The sequence below is a fragment of the Sebastes fasciatus genome, chromosome 24 (genome assembly GCF_043250625.1).
Source record: "Sebastes fasciatus isolate fSebFas1 chromosome 24, fSebFas1.pri, whole genome shotgun sequence".
NCBI lineage: Eukaryota > Metazoa > Chordata > Actinopteri > Perciformes > Sebastidae > Sebastes > Sebastes fasciatus.
This window is the reverse complement of record NC_133818.1, coordinates 5623703-5644869: the sequence shown is the minus strand read 5'-3', so window position 1 is coordinate 5644869 and position 21167 is coordinate 5623703. Positions and strand designations below refer to the sequence as shown.

The 21167-nt window shown below is 40.8% G+C and overlaps 3 protein-coding genes across 3 annotated transcripts in view; 2 read left to right on the top strand and 1 right to left on the bottom strand.

Moving 5' to 3' along the window:
• gpr137c (G protein-coupled receptor 137c) overlaps positions 1-21167 on the bottom strand; it is an 81901-nt gene that overhangs the window by 46252 nt on the left and 14482 nt on the right. The gene's annotated exons all lie outside the window — the stretch shown is intronic.
• acp2 (acid phosphatase 2, lysosomal) lies at positions 980-9694 on the top strand. The gene is made up of 13 exons (XM_074627385.1): positions 980-1145; positions 4248-4343; positions 4430-4516; positions 4759-4819; positions 4902-4993; positions 5076-5174; positions 5285-5374; positions 6472-6555; positions 6660-6708; positions 7026-7114; positions 7344-7450; positions 7787-7962; positions 8047-9694. The coding sequence occupies exons 1-13, from the start codon at positions 1056-1058 to the stop codon at positions 8190-8192; spliced, it is 1266 nt and encodes a 421-aa protein (XP_074483486.1). The 5' UTR covers positions 980-1055; the 3' UTR covers positions 8193-9694.
• LOC141763095 (uncharacterized) lies at positions 11093-17406 on the top strand. The gene is made up of 12 exons (XM_074627384.1): positions 11093-11255; positions 11364-11525; positions 12022-12477; positions 12622-12840; positions 12968-13297; positions 13442-13678; positions 14060-14154; positions 15031-15072; positions 15278-15493; positions 15582-15759; positions 15880-16059; positions 16152-17406. Exons 1-12 carry the CDS (start codon positions 11189-11191, stop codon positions 16241-16243), a joined length of 2274 nt encoding a protein of 757 aa, XP_074483485.1. The 5' UTR covers positions 11093-11188; the 3' UTR covers positions 16244-17406.

Below are 21167 nucleotides of genomic sequence, written 5' to 3'. Positions count from 1 at the left end.
AACAAAAAACAAAAAAAAACAACCATGATGCACTGTACTATAGAAATATTATATTTGGTTGCTATGGTTACAGTGACAAAGACAGTAATGCATTTTTTCTTATTAATTTAATTTTAATTCTTGCGAAGTTTCACATTCACAAGTGCAAATTTACCAAAAAAATAATTTCTTTGTATTTATGAAAGAAATGGATCTTTATCTGTCAACAATGTCTTCCTCACAAAACAAAAAAAAACAATGAAAACAATGAATGTATGCAATATCTTTAACGTTTTTAAATGAAATTATTGTAATACTCTCGTGTTTTTTGTTTTTTTGAATTTTTTGAATTTTATGTTGGTTTTGTTTCATTTCTGTTGTCCTTTTATGTTTGTCACAGCTCTTTGTTAATGTTTTCGCTATGCTTCTTCTGTATGTAAATGTTTTTAATGTTTTCTGCTGTTATTATGTATACTGTCATTATGAAATAAAAAAGAAATAAAGAAAAAAACAAAAAAACAAAAAAAAATATGTATATATAGATTTTTTTTATTATTATTTCAAAATGACAGTATCCATAGTAACAGCAGAAAAGATTAAAAACATTTACATACAGAAGCATAGCAAAAACATAAACAAAGAGCTGTGCCAAACATAAAAGGACAACAGAAATGAAACAAAACCAACATAAAATAAAAATAAATAAATAAATAAATAACTCACTTCCGTTCCGTCACTTCCGTTTCTCCTTTTTTTTGCCACCCAGCAATATGCATGCTATTCATTTCAAAATAAAATACGTGCTGAGCAATATGTGGCTTTTTTAACAAATAAAAAGGGAAAATGTGGTCTAAAATGTATAAAAATGCTTTAAAAAAGAATTAAATAGATATATTAAATATTTGAATGCTTCATGGGTCCTCAGACTTGCACGTATTTTTTAAAAACTACATTTTACGCTTTAACTTCCGGCGTAGATGCGGCTGACTTGGTGTAGCTCAAACAGGAGTCCGTAGAAACCTACAATCTCAGTCTGTGATCCGTTGGTTAGAGCCTTCGGTTATAGAGACGTAAACATGGTGTCCGCTGCGGTTCTCTGTCTTTTAACGCTGGTTTATATCTGTGTAGAAGCTGCTGCAGAAAGACAACTAGTTTATGTGACTGTGGTGAGTATTAATCATATTTAATATGATGCAACAGAAGCTGTGTTGAGATCTGCGTGTCAAGGCGGTGTGGTGCGGAACTACATTAAAAAAATAGCAGATTTAGTGTTTAATCTGCTTCTATGTAAACATGCATGTTTCTATGAACACCAATTAAGTATGTCAGGAATAATTAGAGTCTTATATTGAATTCGGCTTATTAATAATCCACCTAGCAACACTTAAAAAAGCTGTGTTTGGTTCACATTGCTTGCAAGTAATGCTTTTTTCAGATGCATTTTGTAAGTCAACTGAGAATGTGAGAATAATGCAGTGATGGTTAACACAGGAATGCAAAACAATACTTTACTGGTGTGATAAATTATAAAAAAGGGAAATACAGAAGTATCCCACTACACCTCAAATATTGAAAAAACTAAAAGTTAGTAGTTTGCCCCTGAGCATTAAAGGTCCCATATTATAAAAAAGTTTTTTTATTATAAAGCAGGCATAGTTCCTATATAAATACTGTGAAAGTATCGAAACACTCAATCCACAGGGAAATACACACAGCCCGTATTCAGAAACTCTGCATTTGAAACAAGCTGTCAGGATTTCTGCCCATTTGTGATGTCACGAATATACAATATTTAGACCCTTGACACAGTTTTAAACATAAACATCTTAAATGTGTCCCAGTTTATTCCTGGTTACAGTGTATGTGAATGTCATCAGCTGACAGGAAGTACACATGGACCCAAGCTGTTGCCTAGCAACGCAATTCCGTCAAAATGCGCTAAAACAGAGCGTTTCAGACAGAGGTGAATACAGGCATATTCAGGCAGACATTATGAGGAAAATAAAGTTGTTTTTTTTACATTAAAGCATGTAAACATGTTCTAGTAGAAACACAAAATACAAGTATGAACCTGAAAATGAGCACGACATGGGACCTTTAAAGGTGACAGAACTAACTAATGAAACACTAAAAAAGGCAATGAACAGATGAATAAAAATGTAAAAAATTCTAGCACTTATTTCCCAATAAAACAAGTCCCTTTCATTTTAAAATGTTCCTTTGTTACCTAATCACACACTTAAAGCAATCTCTCACATTAATACAGGTCAAGTTCTTTACATTGCATACAAGAAGAAGTAAAATTGAGATGACATCTGTACTAGAGTCAAACTAACAAAGGCAAACAGTAGCAGTAACAGCAGCATTAAACATTTTCCACATGAGCTAGGCAAGTATTATGTATTTCTGTTAGTTAACCCTGCATTACAAGCCTTTAAAGGAAGGAAATAACATGTTTGAATAATGTCCTTTTAGGGCTTCCGTACTGTATGATCTGTCAGCTTGATTATTCAGTCAGATGACTAGTCAGCTGTACTTTCAACACAAACAACCAAACCCCAGTTGTGAAGAGCTATTGTTCATTACATAAACAAATACCTCATTTGCTTCTGCTTGCGTATTTCTCATATTAGTCACATGTTAAAAAAAGCACTTGTTAAAGTATTTGAATATGCAGCTGCTCTGCCCTGGACCTGTTCACAGAAACCCAGTGTAGTCAAGGATACAGAAGTTATTGTTTTGACAGAGTTACTCATTGACGTCAATGCAAGATGATGCAGAGAGAACACAAGCATGAAAATTGAAACTAGTAAGAACAAAACATCTTGCTCTTGCTTGCATCATACAATGCAAATGCACTATTTTAAATGGAAATTTGTAGCTTTATTGATGGTTTAAAGGTTGTCTACTTCCTTCATTAACCATTATCCATATACAGTAAAAACCAGCACTAGAACGTCACTCCCACATTAATGCATTTTTGCATGTCCCTTTTTTCATTGCGTTTGTCTAACTGTTGAATGAGGGCCAGTGAATTTGATCTGTCTGCTAATCTCCCATACAAAGTATGGCGATACCTGCAGGGTGGCGTCCCTGGATCACCCTGCAGAGAACCAGTGTGGCAAGCTGTGAACACAAACATTGCGACTGCTTAACGGTATTAAAAACATTGTAAAGACAAAGTTGTAATACTAGTACAGCAACAATGATAATGACAATTTTGTTAAATTGAAAGTGTCCTTTTTTGGATTATTTATCATAATCTCTTTCTAAATCTACCGCGACTTGAGGTTTCCCACCCTCCATTTCTGTTTTTTTAGCGTTACAGACACGGAATCTGTCATGGATGTGAGAATTGAAATAGCATCGGACACACTCGTGGTTTTCCCGTGTCAAAGCCGTGACATCAAGCATCTTGCATGTCACGCTGTTAAAATATGACGCCGCAAATAGAGAAATCAGGTCAGAAGGTCAACGTAGATTTTCTCGTGTGGAAGTTGTTTTGTTGACAACTAAATGTTCTTATTATTGCACTCGTTCTTAAAAACCAAGATAGCCGTTAATGGATCATGGAGCAGATAAGATTAGGAGTCCTAAAGGGATAATCCACCCTTCAAATAGAGTTTACACACTTTTTTTTCAGCTATTTTGGACGGATCAGTCATGCATGCTCTCCACACCAAAGAAACCAGAAACCCACAATTCTCTGAAGTGAAGACTGAAACTTGAGTAGACAGCTGATGTGGTGGCATCCAGTTACAAGACCCAACCGACTGTATTACAGACATTTCACTCCACACTAACGTTTAAGTCTCTTACAAACACTTGGCAGGATCGTCACTATCAGCTGACTTGGGTTTCATAACAGCTAGTGACACAGATAACACTTGGACGAGGCTTTTGGCTTGATTCTGAGGTGGAATAATAAGTGTTGTATCAAATATATCTACTCTCAAGCAGTGGGAAACTGTTCCTCTAAGTAGGCTAATACAGTCAAACACAAGGCACATGATGAAACAATGAACGTTTTATTGGCTTGATCAAGTAGTTTCCAGACTGCAACAACAAAAAGTTTGTTAAATACATTCACATTTTTTCCATAATTGCATTCCTGTTGTTGGATTATAGACCGTGATTCTCAGGCTGATATCGTAGCAATGCTGGGATTTTAAAACGGCTATAAAGATACTGAAAGATCCCATTTTCTTATGCAATAGGGGAAGTTTTGTTGTTAGTTGCCTAACTTCTCCTCTCTCTCTCCTCTCCAGTTGTTTCGGCATGGCGACAGGTCACCAATCAAAGCCTATCCTACCGACCCTTACCAAGAGAGCAGCTGGCCTCAAGGCTTTGGACAGCTAACACAGGTATAATCAATATGTCTTATCAAGTGTGTCAAAGTTTGAAAGGTTAACTACATCCAGTGACGTCACCTCTGGATGTGTGTTTTCAGGATGGGATGAGGCAGCACTTAGATCTGGGCCAGTTCCTGAGGAATCGCTACAAAGGATTCCTTAACGAATCCTACGACAGACACGAGGTAACCTCTTTCAGATCACATGACACGTCACCAGAACGATGATTCATTTGAATGTTTAGGAGAAGGTCCCCATCGCCATGTTGGTGTTATACAGGGTTCCCACTGCTGCTGGAATTCCTGGAGCATGATGGAGGTGTTTTCTGAGAGGAGGCCTCTGTGTATTTCTGTTTATCATAACACTTCATTAACAGATTGACCAAACTAATGTCTGACCTTGACACTCGCTACTCCTTTGTCCTCAGATCTTGGTTCGCAGTACAGACTATGATCGCACCCTGATGAGCGCTGAGGCCAACCTTGCAGGTCAGCTAACTCCTCTTCCTCCTTCTACCAGCAATACTAGTACTTTTCCTCCTCATATTAACAGTCTCTTGCCGTCATCCAGGTCTCTACCCCCCCGCTGGTCAGCAGGTCTTCACAAAAACCTTGCAGTGGCAGCCAATACCTGTACACACGGTGCCACCAAGTGAAGAGAGGGTATGTGTGTATAATATAAATAGTTTTATAAGTGCTCCTCACTCCAAGTGATTCAACACCTCTTCTGTCTTTTTGTTTTTAGCTTCTCTCTTTTCCTCTGCGCGACTGTCCTCGCTACGAGCAGCTGATGAACGAAACTGAACACACCAAGATATTTATTAATTACACCACTACGTACAAGGTACGGGGATTTTTGGGGAGTTACGTGACATCAAAAGGAGTCTACGATTACTCATGATTTTATGATGCAATGATGAAGTTATGTTGAGCTTACTATGTTCCTCTCTTCAGGACGTTATAGAGCTGGTAAGGAAAAAAACAGGACTGAATAAGACGACTGTGGAATCCGTCTGGAGCGTGTACGACACACTCTTCTGTGAGGTGAGAACACACACACAGTCACAGTCGGGTTGGCCGCGGCCGGCAAGACGTCACCGCCGCCCAGTCCAACTCGGCTCGCTAAAATGGTAATGGAAACTCAAATCAGCACAGCATGGTTTGACTCGGCGTGGCCCAAAGTGTTCCACTACACGCTTGGCACATGGGAGAAATTTCAGTTGGTTGCAATCTGCAACCTCACCGCTAGCTGGCGCCAGATCCCACACACTGCACCTCTAATATTTCTGTTGACTTTTTGTACATACAATACCAACAAATTTGGGTCTTTTTGCTGGGCGAAATAGAGTATAGTTCTTGGATTGAAACAATTATTTTTAAGTACATAAACTATAAGTAAATAATTGCAAATATTAACATCTGAATTCTGGCCATAAATCTGTAATATGAGAGGTTTTGGCAGGACTTTCATGACGTGTTTTATGTTACATGTAAGACACATTTTTTAAGTATGAACTCAAACTGCTTGTGTTACGGTTATTTAAAATAAGAGCTTCCTGTTATTCAAGACACAATTCACAAGTTGTTTGTATTTCAACAGACACAAGTCATGTGTAAACCTCTGGCGGGCGAGACTGTAACTGACTAGATCTCAAGGCTGTTGGTTTTTAGTCTTGTGACTCAACCGGTCCTCATCAGCATTTCAGGAACACGTCGACATTTTGGCAAAGAAGCTGTTTGAGGAACAGAAATGTGCAACTAGTACCACTTTCACATGTGTGTGTTGTCTGATCTTATCTAGTTAACAAAGGTCACTGCTGGCATTTCAGCCTCCAATATTGTATTACTGTTAATACATAATCAGACATGTGTAGCTATAATTTTGTCCACATTATGACGAGTCAAATACACACAGAATAGTGTGAGGTTTCAAGTGTGAGCCAATTCTGAAATGAGGGACATCTGGGTCACTGAGTGCAGCCACGAGATGAGCAACAATGTGAGAGATGGTTGCAGTGAGAGGACTGCTGACAAAGTGCTATCAAGACAACTTAACGACTGCTTAATTGAAGCTTTTAGGCCTCTTTTGACATTCTCCTTTTAATCAAGTGTCTCTTTGTGTTGTCTGTGTTTGAATTCAGTCCTGTCACAACCTCACAGCTCCCGAATGGGTGACTTCCGATGTTATGAAGAAGCTCCAAGACCTCAAAGATTTTGGATTTCAGGTAAAAGCAGCAGCAAATATCTTGTTTTTTAGTGTCTCATAATGTTCTAAATGCTATTATTGTTAAAGTATGTAAAGTAATGTAATGATGTCCACTTTTCGCAGGTCCTGTTCGGGGTCCACGAACAACGAGAAAAGAGCCGGCTGCAGGGAGGTATGTGTGGGTAGTTTAGTGAAAATCAAATACAACTCAAACAGGAAGAAATAGTGTGTTTGTTGAGGACTATTTTCAGCGGCGGATTAATCCACATTTGGGTCTTTAGTTAGTATATCTGGCAGCAGGGAGGTTTATGTGGGATTAAGTCTAAATAAACTACAGTTCATGATAATGAAGGAACATGTAAGTAAAGGGTGTGGCTCATTGATGAGTTTTCGGACAACAATAACAATACTTAAACTATAGAATACCTTAGACTTACCTTTTAAATACAGGATTAAATACAGAAATAAGAACTGCTGTTTGTCTTGTAGGTATGCTGTTGGGTGAAATAGTGAAGAATCTCTCCAAGATGGCCATCCCGGACCCAAAACAGAAACTGAAATTGATGATGCTGTCAGCGGTAAGAATTTTTCAATTACTAGTAGGTTGAATTTTTTTTTTTTTTTTACCTTGGACAGAGCTGGTTTCCAGCTAATCTAAGCTAACTGTCTCCTGACAGTAGCTTCATATTTAACATACAGACATGATTGGTGTCGATCTTCTCATCTAACTCTGGTGAAAAAAAGCAAGTAAGCGCATTTAAAAAAATGTTGAACTACTCCTTTAATGTGCGTGTGTCTGTTCCACAGCATGACACCACTATAGCTGCTCTTCAGACCAGCTTGGATGTGTTCAGTGGGAGACAGCCGCCATATGCCTCCTGCCAGATATTTGAGCTGCACAGGGACGACAACGGGTAAACAAATACACACAGAGCATACTGTAGACACTCACAAAAACATAATAATATGGACTCACACAGACGGATTTTAGGAGCTGATACCAGAAAGAAAGTAAAAACAATATGCAAAGTGGAATAAACAGATGAGACTTTTACTTTGAAATTCAACACAACCAGATTCAGCTGCCGACCGTCATCTACTGTAGGTAATACACTGACTATGGATAAGTACCTCATACAACGCTGCTTAAAAACACCCAGACTGTCCCTTTAATGTCCAAACTGCTGATCGAAACATCTTTAAGTGACACTAGACAATCATCAACTCTCTCTCTCTGTCTGTGCCTCCAGCTCTGTTTCGGTGTCGCTGTTCTTCAGGAATGACAGCACAGTGGAGCCCTTCCCTCAGCAGATACCAGGCTGCTCCCTTGACTGCCCTCTAGAGGAGTTTGTGAGAATTACAAAGCTCTCTATTTCAGACGACCGGGACAAAGAGTGTCAAGTGCCTTCAGGAGGGAGAGATAAAGGTGAACACACACTAGAAACTCCAGATAAAGAGAGATGACTAAATGATTGTGCCACCATTGATCCTTTTTCTTCTTCGTCTCCAGAGGTGATCATCAGTCTTGCGGTGTCCGGCTGTCTGCTCTTGTTCATCATCATCGTCCTCCTCGGCGTTATTTGTTGGCAGAAGGAGCCAATCAGCAACCGGGGGTACCGCCATGTGGTCAACCAGGAAGTCGGAGAGGAATCCTGACAGACGCCTCTCCTCTCTCGGAGATCGACCAGCCCGGCGTCCTGGGACAGCAGCGATGACGATGGACTTTGACCTTTTTGATGGTTTCAGCAACACGTTCGGGACCCTCAAATAAATTGTTTTGTTATTTTTAAACTGAGAGCTTTTGTCCAAAATGACCATGTTTGTGTTTGGTCAGAGAGAGGAATTTAAGAAATATTTTGACTTCAGATTTTAGAGAACAACTGTTTCGTCATCGCTCTAAACTAACTCGATGAGTGAGATATTGTTGGAGGGACCAGGACTGATTTCTACAGCGGGGAAAACCTTTTGTGTTTTAACACTTTGTGAGCTAAAGTAACTGCTGTGTGGTCCGATCTCCAATCAGTTCTTAAAAAAAAGATCTTTCTCTTTTTTTAATGGGCAGAATACATTTGTTTTGTAAGTCCATGTGTATTCATGCTTTGCGTGTATAGTATGTGCGTTGACTCGGAGGCCTAATGACCAAGATGCCTTAAATATTTTGAATACGGAGTGTTTTATTTTGTTCTGATGCGTCACGTAATTTTGTAGGATTTCAAGTTTTTGATTTGAACTTCTTCACGTAGGTGTGTTTGATTTATCAAAGGAGCAGCAGGGTGCTCCTCACCCAGAGAGAGGTGGCTTAAAGGGATAGTTCGGGTGTTTTGAAGAGTGGTACGAGGTACTTACCTGTAAATAATACACTGACTATGGATACGTACCACTTCAAAACATCCAAACTATCGCCTTAAGCCTCATGACGGCAAGCATCACCTTCCGAGTGTCCTTTAGAAAGACACTAAAACACCAGCAAATAAAATATCTTTTGGTTGTCAACAAGAATCAAATCGCTCTGGTGATCATGTAAACCAGCTTTGTACAGACGGAGCTTAAAACAGAATATGATTTTTTATTGTGAATATCTTTGGAAACACTGGAAACCTTGTTTTTTAATATGTCTGACTTTGAATTATTTGAAAAATAAAATGTTTTATCTTTGAAACTATCATTTTAAAATGCAGATATTAGATGCTTTTCCTCAAGAGATATTATGAAAAACCATAAACTGTGTCGGCTAAATAAAACTTAAAAGGGTCACACCCGGGCTTTTATATAACAGGTGATGAAAGTTTTTGTTCGCTTTGGGTCTTTGGTTAGAAAACAGAAAAGAAAATCTAATATATTACAAATAATCCTAATGCAGCCTTGACTAGGATCTTGTTTTTCTTCAAGTCAGGACTTTGATCTAATTTGCACATTGTCAAAATCATCATTGTAACTGCAGTTACGTCAAACATGGAGAACACATGATCTTTGCTGAAAAATCAACACATTTCATTTGCAATATTCATTTAAATAAAGCTTATTTGTCTGTATTGTGTGGCTCCACTCTAAGCTGTCATTCAAATGTTCTTTCATGCTGTATGAAATAATTCATCAGACTGAGAAGGTGTTGTAAATGGTTTTCTCTCTCTGAAAAATAAACAATCAGTGTGAATGTAGGTTGTAATAGTTTTTAATTTTCAGTTAGTTTTTATTTTATTTTTTACTTTTTGATTCCATTTTAGTTTAGTTTTCAGTGTGTTTAGTTAAGTTTCAGCTGGTTCAGACAGGTTTATATATTTAGTTTGTTTTTTGTGCTGTTGATTTTTTTTGTTTAAAATTTTATGAAATAAATTAATGAATAATCATGATTTTTTAAAATCTTGCACATACAGGTGAATGACTAGTAATAATATCAATATATTAAGTAATATTTATTACAATTAAGATAATAAGATAAAAAATATATATAATCTTCCGGGACTTCAAGAGTCCATGAAAAATAAAAAAAAGTTAAATATGATTAATTCAAAAATATTTAAAAATACACAGCCCCCGAAGTCCCAAATTTTTTTTTTAATTAAAGTTTTAAATAAAATCTTGTGCATACATGATGAGAACTTGTGCACCCAAAATATTAATAATGTCAAGATATTAAATAATATTTATTACAATTAAGATACGATTAAAAAAGGGTCGAGGGTCTGAAAAAAAAGTAAAATAATAATGAAAAAATATTTTAAAAAAATAATACAAATAAAATATAATATAATTTATAATATTATATTATATATTATATTATATATATATTTTTTATTTGATATCATTTTCAGGTTCATACTTGTATTTTGTGTTTCTATCAGAACATGTTTACATGCTGTAATGTTAAAAAAAACAACTTTATTTTCCTCATACTGTCTGCCTGAATATACCTGTATTTACCCTCTGTCTGAAACGCTCTGTTTTGGTGCATTTCAACGGAATTGCAATGGAATTGCGTTGCTAGGCAACAGTTTGGGTCCATGTTTACTTCCTGTCAGCTGGTGTTATTCACATACACTGCAACAGGAAATAAACTGGGACACATTTAGAATATTTATGTTTAAAACCGTGTAATGGTTTAAATATTGTATATCTGTGACATCACAAATGGACAAAAATCCAAACGGCAATACAGGCTGTTTGTATTTCTCCGTATATTGAGTGTTTTGATAGTTTAACAGTATTTATATATCACTTAACCCTGCTTTACAATATAAAATACATGAAAATCTCACTTTTTACAATATGGGACCTTTAAATGCATTTATTGGTTTAGATTTGACATGACATCATGCATTCCAAGAGTAGAATTGTACAACAGTAGAATGTTGTGAGGTCATGAAGCAGTTGTGAGGTCATGAAGCAGTTGTGATGTCATAAGGTAGTTGTGAGGTCATGAAGCAGTTGTGATGTCACAAAGGAGTTGTGAGGTCATGAAGCAGTTGTGAGGTATTAAAGGAATTGTGAGGTATTAATGGAATTGTGAGGCCAACATTCCGGAGAAAACTCTTGATACCAACCAGAATCTCTCATCAATCTCATTTCAACTGTGAACTTCGAGTCTTCGACATTTCAACGGTGAACTTTGAATCTTCAACATTTCAACGGTGAACCATTACTGTTTGAGAGCCATGCCTTACAATTTGAGATCAAGATTAGTAAGGACTCCTGAGCGTCCGTCCAACAAGAGAAATCTGGGTAAATAGTGATACCAAAATCCTGACGAGAACTGCAGTCTCTCATACTTTAATATCCATGTGATTTAGCTGCTGGGCTAATGATTACTAACGCTGCTTCTTCCTTAAGTCTCTAAGACAGTAGATCACAACCAGGACACGCTGGACAACAGGTCAGGTGGAAACCAGAGGGCCACCAAGAGAAAGTCTGACGAGAGCCCTGAAAGAGCCATCAAGACGAGTAGGACAAGTCAATGTCCCTCCGAGGGCTTCAGACCGTCATTCAGCAGAGGTTAGATGACATGGAAAGAACCTCAGGGGCTATTTTGTTAAAGTCCGGGTAACGTAAAAATAGCAACACGACTACTTGGTTAGGTTTAGGGAAAGATCGACTTAGTTGGGTTAAGGCAACAAAACTACTTGGTTAGGTTTAGGAAAAATATCCAAACAGTACATACTGTATTCACATACAGTATCTAGTGTGCCTGGGTCGGTCCGGCTTGTCTCTGCCATGCTATATACACCTGGGTGCCTATAACATCTACCTTAAAAATATCACCAAGTATAAAAAAATTTGGTTTAAAAATCATGAAAAAATGAATCTTAAGTGTTACAAGTCTCGAATGAGTGGTCCAACCACTCTAGTTTTTATATAGTGTTAGGCAAAGGGTTATACTAAGGATGGCTCCAGTGGTGAAAAGCAGTCTAACTCCACAATTCAGTACTATATAGTTCAGTCTTTTCACATGTTTTCAGCACTAATTTTCTAACATGTTTAATGTGTTTAGGAAACGTTAACTCTGCTGAGGATGCTGGGACATCGACACCCCCCTGCGCCAGCATCAGCTCCAAATCTGAGGAGAAGAAGGGCAGGAAGAGGAGGTTCGAGGACACAGAAGAATACGGGAAGAGGAAAAGAACGTTCCTGAGTCCCAGTGAGGGCACCAGCTACCAGGCCACCACTGAGACCATCCCTGAGACCATCCCTGACGCCATCCCTGAGACCACCACTGAAACCTCCTTCAGATCTGGATCTGACACCTTCATCAGCACCAACTCTGAGGAGAAGAAGGGCAGGAAGAGGAAGTCTGAGGACATAGGAGAATACGGGAAGAGGAGAAAAACGCCCCTCAGTTCCGGTACGGACACCAGCTACCAGTCCACCACTGAGACCACCACTGAGGCCACCCCTGAGACCTCCTCCAGTGATGAATTTGGCACCTTCTTCTCAGAAAACAGCAGAGGTGAGTAGAGATAGAAATACGTGAAACACTGATGAAGTGTGAGTTCCATCAGTAAATTCAGTTGAGTTTACTCTTCATGAGGAACACTACTAGCCTAGGAAGACTGTTTCAGCACTTATTTTCTAACATGTATAATGTGTTTAGGAACCTTTTACTCCACTGGGGATGCTGGGAAATCGGAACCCGCCAGCACCAAATCTGAGGAGAAGAAGGGCAGGAAGAGGACGTCTGAGGAAACAGAAGCATCCGGGGAGAGGAAAAGAACGTTCCTACGTCCCGGTGAGGGCACCAGCCACCAGGCCACCACTGAGACCACCCTTGAGGCCATCCCTGAGGACACCTTCTTCTCAGAAGACAGCGGAGGTGAGTAGAGATAGAAATACGTGAAACATTGATGAAGTGTGAGTTCTATCAGTAAATTCAGTTGAGTTTACTCTTCATGAGGAAGGCTGTTTCAGCGCTTATTTTCTAACATGTATTATGTGTTTAGAAATCTTTAACTCCGCTGAGGATGCTGTGTTACGGAGACCCGCCAGCACTGACTCTGAGGAGAAGAAGAGCAGGAAGAGGAAGTCTGAGGACACAGGAGACTACGGGAAGAGGAGTAGAACGTCCCTCATTCCCGATGCGGGCACCAGCTACCCCTGGTACCAGGCGCCCCTGCGCTACCTCTCTAACCCATTTCCTTTTCTTTTTAATCTCTTTTTTCCATTCATCTCTGAGGCCATCCCTGAGACCATTCCTGAGACCACCCCTGAGGCCACCGGTGAGACCTCCTTCAGTTACCGATCTGACACCTTCTTCTCAGAAGACAGCGGAGGTGAGTAGAGATAGAAATACGTGAAGCATTGATGAAGTGTGAGTTCTATCAGTAAATTCAGTTGAGTTTACTCTTCATGAGGAATACTACTAACCTAGGAAGACTGTTTCAGCACTTATTTTCTAACATGTATAATGTGTTTAGAAATCATTTACACCGCTGAGAATGCTGTGCCACGGATACCCACCAGCACAGACTCTGAGGAGAAGAAGAGCAGGAAGAGGAAGTGTGAGGACAAAAAAATATACGGGAAGAGGAGAAAAACGCCCCTCAGGTCCGGTGAGGGCTGCAGCTACCAGGCCACTACTGAGGCCATCCCTAAGACCAGCAGTAGCGACTCTGACACCAGCTTCCCAGAAGCCACTCTGTTTCACAACAGAGGTGAGTAGAGATAGAAATACGTGAAACGTTGATGAAGTGTGAGTTCCATCAGTAAATTCAGTTGAGTTTATTCTTCATGGGGCGTACTACTAGCCTGGGAAGCCTGTTGTATAATGTCTAGTGGATGGTGATGGGCAGATCTTGTTACCTTTGGACAGAATCAGACTGTTTACAGTCTTGATTCTAAGCTAAGCTTAATCGTCTGTTGGCTCAAAAGGTCATATCGTTCCTATAAGTTTCAGTCTTGGCTTTTGGATTCATATTGGTAATAGGATTAGATTTTAAATCAGTAATTGTTACTGTAGTATTAGGGGTTAGTTTAGAAGTGGAATGAAAGTTCTGAACAAGTACAGTCAAAGTGTTTGTGTTTTGTTTCTGCAGCTGACTTTGAGGTGAAATATGAAGAAGAGGAAATTCTGGGTGAAGGAGGCTTCGGAGCAGTATTTGCTGGCCACCGCAAGGACGACCATCTGCCTGTAAGTTACACACAAACACACACACACAGAAAGAATCCATGATTCATGTATCCACTCTGTAAGTAGTCAACGTATCCTCATACAACGGTTCGAATGATATTTTACAAAAAGTTATTCCTACTTTTCATTGCGTTTTCATACGAATGTCTAGCAACACGTGACGCATGTGTCAATTTCCGCTCCAGTCTTTTCAAAATAAAAGTTAGGAAAAGATCGACTTGGGTAGGTTTCAGCAACAAAACTACTTAGTTAGGTATTGAAATTGGTTTGGGTTAAAATAACACCGGAAGTGGCGTAATTTAAGTACAGAAGTTACATGAGAAAAACGACTTAGTTAGGTTTAGGAAAAGATCGACTTGGTTAGGTTTCGGCAACAAAACTACTTAGTTAGGTTTAGGAACCCAAACTACTTAGTTAGGTTTAGGCAACAAAACTACTTAGTTAGGTTTAGGAACCCAAACTACTTAGTTAGGTTTAGGCAACAAAACTACTTAGTTAGGTTTAGGAACCCAAACTACTTAGTTAGGTTTAGGCAACAAAACTACTTAGTTAGGTTTAGATAACACAACTACTTAGTTAGGTTTAGACAAAAAAATATTTAGTTAGGTTTAGGCAACACAACTACTTAGTTAGGTTTAGACAACACGGTTTGGGTTAAAATAACTCCAGAAGTGGCGTAACTTAAGTACAGAGGTTACGTGACAAATCAACGTTGACTACAGGTTTCACGTGGGATACAAACACCGGCCTATTGGGGAAATTCCTTTGATTTATACGAACTACAGTGCATTACTTTTCGTAGGTATAGCTATGAAGGGTGTATGAGAACAGCCTCATGTAGTTTAAGCTGACCAAATGTCTGTTTCTATCCCGTAGGTGGCCATAAAGCGTATCCGCCGGTTTCTTTGCACAACAGTGGTAAGAGATTTGTTTTTCATCCTAATATCAACACTCTACATTATTTAAATCATTTGAGTAACATTTCTCTTTTTATTCTGAGTACAAAGGGAACATGTTCCTCTTCTACCTCATACAATCTAACAGTTAAAATACTGTTAACTTTTGTATACATGTGTACATGATGGTTTCATTATTTGCTTTCTCTTTCACTCCATATCTTTAGGATCTGGAAGGGGAAATGACAGCGATCCCTACAGAGGTGGCGCTGCTGCTGCACCTCAAACCAGCAGCAGCAGGAACCAGTGCCGTGGTGAGCCTGCTGGACTGGTACAATCTGGGCAATGAGCTGATTCTTGTCCTAGAGAGACCCGCCCCCTGCATGGATCTCTATGACTATTTGGTGTCCATACAGTTATCAATACAGGAGGACATGGGCCGGGTAAGTAGCTGATGACATGTGTGTTTCTGTATGTGTGTCCACGCCAACCATGTCACACAGTATTCATGTCTCTTTCTTTCTCCCCCAGATCATAACAAAACAACTGGTGGAAGGTCTCCAAGAGATCCAATCCAGAGGTGTTTTCCACAGGGACATCAAGACGGAAAACATCCTCATCGAAACCGGCTCTGATGTCCCACGTGTCAGGATCATTGACTTTGGCTGCGGCGCATTTCTGACAGAGGAGAGGTACACTAAAAATAAAGGTAGGCTGTCGTTCTTATGGTCCTGTTCTCTGAAACAACCCAGCATCTTTGCCGTCTCTTTCCTCTACTCCCGTCCCTCATCCATTAACCTTTGTCTCTGTGTGGCTGTATATATTGTAGGTACCCCTATATACACCACTCCTGAGTTTATCCGGCGTGGGTGGTCCACGCCTGAAGCTACCACTGTGTGGCAGCTCGGTGTGGTGCTGTTTGAGATGCTGCATGATGGGGCGACCCCCTTCCATATTCCCCGTGAGATCATCAAAACAGTCCCTGACATCCGTGACACTCTTTCCTACAGTAAGACATGCAGTAGAATACAAGCAGACACACATAAACACACAAAGAGTACAGCGTTTGTATTTAAACATGATTCCTGTTGATCTGTCCAGATTGCCAAGATTTTCTAGCGCGCTGTATGGACAAGAGCCCAGAGGCCCGACCCACCCTGGAGACTCTTAAGCAACACCCCTGGCTCGTGTGATCTGTGGTACTAAGGGGTCCAGTCTGATGTGATACAGACTGGACCTCTCGGACCACGGATGGATCCCTGAAGGCCACGGAAGGACCCCTCAAGACCACGGAAGGACCCCTCAGGATCACGGAAGGACCTCGTCCAGGGTTAACGCTGCTGTAGTCCCCATATGTGGCTCCCATTGCACTCTCTCTTGAAGCAGTAGAAATCAGACCGAGAGGCCGGTGGCGTCAATCTCTAGTAGGGATGTGACAGGGAGGAAAATTTCTTGTGGCAACATGGGTGTTACCGATTACACCGGAGATTTTACAGGAAAAGATGACGGTCATTATGTGTAGTGCTTACCTTGATCTTTACCATCGGATGACTGAGTGAATAGCCTCCCCGGTAGAACTGTTGCTGCGGAGCCGCTGGGGTGTACCCGGTGCCGCTCCGTCGCGCACACCAGCTGTGACCGCTCCGTCCTCCTCCTAGCATTGGGTTTGAATCTGAAATTTAAACCGCGTTTGCTTTCCTCTGCCATCTCTCGGTCTGTCAAATCTCTCCCGTCCCGTGTGTGTGAAATCTGACTCCTGCTAATCTGTGCTGAGAATCTGTATGGAGCAGATGCATCGGTCGTCCGACTATCTATTGACAACCCGCCGCTGCAGGTGTGGGTGGCGGGTATGTAATGTAATGTACCCGACCACCGTGTAACACTGGTAACTAGGACTACCGCGACAGGCCAAAGTGATTATAGGCCTACGTTCATGCTTCAAACACCCAGCTGTCCGTGGAGAGGGGATCTCTCTATGAATTGCCTTTTCCGAGGTTTCTTACAGAGTTTTTCCTCGTTTTCTTAGAGAGCTGGAGCTGGGTTGAGAGTGCACGGGATAATGTACGGCGAGCTGGTCATTGTTGTCCCGCTAACTGTACATTATCCCGCTTATTACACGGCTACTTACTTCAGAAATCACTAATTTGAGACAAAAATGGTCCTCCAGAGTCCGACATCAGAACTGCTATGAAGAAATAACAGACCGTAGCCGTGTAATAATGGGGGTTATTTTATACATGGGGCTACAAATAAAAATGATTTGAAGTGAATTAAAAATGTCTACAGGGTGGAGGTGCAGTGGTGATCACTGTCACCTCACAGAAAGAAGGCTTGATAAATAAATAATGCCTCATAACAACTTCTTGACACAATGATTTATTTGTACCATTACATCTTAATGTTTTTGAAGAAAGGGTTGCTGTACTGGATTGCATGAGATTGTCCACGTGTTCATGATAAATTGCAGTTAAGATCAGCGGGACTAGCTCCCAACATTCAGTATTTGGATGGATGTGATTTTGATGTTTGAACCACAGTTTATGTGATAAATCGGACCCAGAAAGACTATTTGACAATCACGTCTCTACAAAAATATCAGCTGGAAAATTATTGAGAGGCCTGAAGCCACAAAGAATGATAAAAAGCTTGTTAACAAGAGTTGGTACAGTAGAATAAATAACAAATGAAGGACTGGTTTTCAATATACTGTAATAGAAGAGGGCATAACAGCAGCCAACAAAAGGAAACATCTGAAGTACTCAGAGCTGGAGGCTGGCGCTCCCCGTCGCCTGTCGGTCGAGCTCATCCATCATTTCAGAGCCAATCATCTTGCGTATCGCTACCAAGATTCTACCAAGATTTGACCAATCGGAGGCCGCCCTGCTACCAAGAATGGCGACAGCCAATCACCGTCCGTTGCGTCTACCAAGATTTGACCAATCACACTCGCTATCGCTACCAAGATTGACGCCGGAAGCCACGCCCCTAGAAATCAACGTCAGGTCCCTTCAACGGAAAGTCAAGTCCTTCACCAGCATTTCTTTTCGACCCGACGTCTTTGCTATAGTTTGGGTAAGTTCATCGTCAACCATTTATTGAAAATATGTGGTTTACATTGGTGGCGAGCCAGCACGCTAGCGAGCTAATGTCATATCCACGTAACCTGGCTATCTCACACTAGTTGAAGTCGCGAACGATTCTCCATTCATAACCAGCTGACGTCAGCTGATATGACACTATGCTTTATTTTAGGCAGCTGACAACACTAGTGTGTTAGCCTGTCTGTTTACATAGCACATTATGTAGCCCTACAGTTAATAACGGGCTGGCTATTTGGTAATAACACTGACGTTAACGTTAATCAATAGTACAAGACAGAAAATACGTAGTCCACAGTTTACCAACGTAATCTATGTTTCCACTCTTTATGTGTGGATCAGTCTATGTATTTGGTATTTTGCTGAGTATGCTAATTTAGCCCCTGTGTATATGAATTGTTTCAGAATGTTATAGTGTTAAGTTACAGGTTGTAAAGCAGTTGAGAATAAGACATGTAATGCATAGGTCCAGTAAGGTACTCACCTGGTAACTAGTTTTAAAAAATTAAATTGTTTACAGATTCTGTATAGTAAGTACATTATTAGAAAACACTGTATCACAGACAGACAGAGGCAACTAAATGTTGCATAACCTCTTTTGCATGAGAAGTAATGGACACAGAGTGTAATTTATGTTAGTTTAGCTAGATTGGAGATCAGGATACAAGGATGTATTGTCATATGCATAAATAAACAAGTTATCAATGCAATGACATTCTTAGTTTGCTGGATCACTATTCTGTAGTGAAATATAGCCATAATTTTACAATATAAGAGGACAGACCAAGCATATTCTCACTGTGTTTTTTTTCTTTTTCCCCCAATCATACAGAATGGAGCCTAAATTTAGGAGGAGGGGGGATGGCCATGCTAGCCTCTTTGACACAGAGGAAGCAAAACGAATTAAGAGGGAGAACAGGCCATGAGTGCGGGCTCTGTCGCCTGAGAGGGTGAAAGAGTCTGCGAAGATGGCTGTTCTGCGTCGCGGTGGAGACCCGGAGAATATGCAGCATGTCCTGGGCCAACATCAGATGCAGTTTGGGATATTCAGGGGCCAAACTTTTCAATGGGTGGCAGAAAATGCGTTGGGGTATGCGGGTTATGTGGTGGCATCAATGTCAGAGGAGTCAGGAAACTCTGATTCACACAACAACCTCGTCAACAAAAGAGTCTTCCAGGGGTACATCTCACATTATCCGGCAGGCCGTTATGCCATCCAGGTCAAGCGGGAGGTGAGATCCGCTAGAAGCCAGAGCCAACCTGCCACTGCTGCTGCTGCCACCTCCACACAGCCGCCCTCCAACTCACCACGGCCCTCAGCCTCTTCTCGAGCTGCCACCTCCACACAGCCGCCCTCCACCTCACCACGGCCTTCAGCCTCTTCACGAGCTGCAACCTCCACACAGCCGCCCTCCACCTCACCACGGCCCTCAGCCTCTTTGCGAGCTGCCACCTCCACACAGCCGCCCTCCAGCTCACCACGGCCCTCAGCCTCTTCGCGAGCTGCAACCACCACACAGCCGCCCTCCACCTCACCACGGCCCTCAGCCTCTTTGCGAGCAGGCCATCTCCACCTCAAAAATCACCTTCGTCAGCCCAGAGAGCCTGCCTCCTGCAGTTGAAAGGAAAGGCAGACCCTGTATGCCTAACAGCAGTGTGGCAAATCCCCACATCTTTGTTTTGCCCCCTAATACTGCAGGGATGGCCCAGCTAAAACAAAGACTGAACATAACTCCATCTGCTGGTCTTAGGCCGCCCTTCCTTGCAGCTCTCGAGCCGCCTCTCCAGGCAGCTCCCCAACCTCTCAGACCTCTCCTGCTTGCGCCCAGACCTCTCCTGTGTGCAGCCCAACCTCACCTGCCTGCACCACAACCTCTCTTGCCTGCCTTCCAATCTGTGGTTCCTGCAGGTTCTTCCCTGACAGATGTGCCTTACACCACTCAAAATTACCACAAGAGGAAAAGACAGGAGGAGGAACAGAGTGGCAAAAGGAAGAGGAAATACTCTAGGAAGAGTGACGCCATCACCTGCAAGCAGTGTCAGAGGGAGCGGGACCCTGCCACCCACCAACAGTACTTTGGGAATTGGTACTGCCAGGCCACAGCCACCGTGACTCTGGCTGAGTGGAGGGCTGCACTTGAAGCCCGGGGATATGGCACAAAAAAAGATACTCGACCCTGATAACTCTGTTCACATTAGCCTATATTGTATTGTATTATATACTATTTCATATACTGTATTGTATTCTAGTAATATAGTATTAATAATAATCTATTATATTCTATTATACGATACTATATTCTATTCTATTCTATTACATGGTATTATATTATATTATATGGTATTATATTATATTATATTTTATTATATTGCATTATATTATATATATATTATTCTAGTAACAATAGTATTTATAATATATTTTTTTTATTGTATTATATATATATACATATATATTCTGTTCTATTTTGTTCCATTACATTGTATTCCTGTTGATTTTATTGTTGATAAATGTATATACCACTGATTGCACTGATTTTATTACTGTACTGTTTTTTAAAATTTGTTTATAATAAATATGTTATTAAGATGACTCAATACAAGTGTTCTTTTTCATTCAAATACAATGTACAGCAGGGGTCTCAAACTCGCGGCCCGCGGGCCAATTGCGGCCCGCAAGACGATATTTTGTGGCCCCCACCTTGATATGAAAGTTTAATGTTAGTGCGGCCCGCAAATTTTTTTTTTTTTTATAAAGTTTTTTATAAAGTTTTTTTTGGGGGCATTTTTTCATTTTTATTGACAGGACAGTGGATAGAGTCTTGGAAAGGGGGGAGAGAGAGAGAGTGGATGCGGAAAGGGCCACAGGCCGGATTCGAACCCGGGCCGCCGCGGTCAGGACCAAGTCTTGTTACATGGGCGCCCGCTCTACCAACTGAGCTAACCAGGCGCCCTCGGCCCGCGAGTTTTATGTGAATGGCAGTTTGCCGTTGAAGGTCCCTTTGTTGCGCGAGCCCGA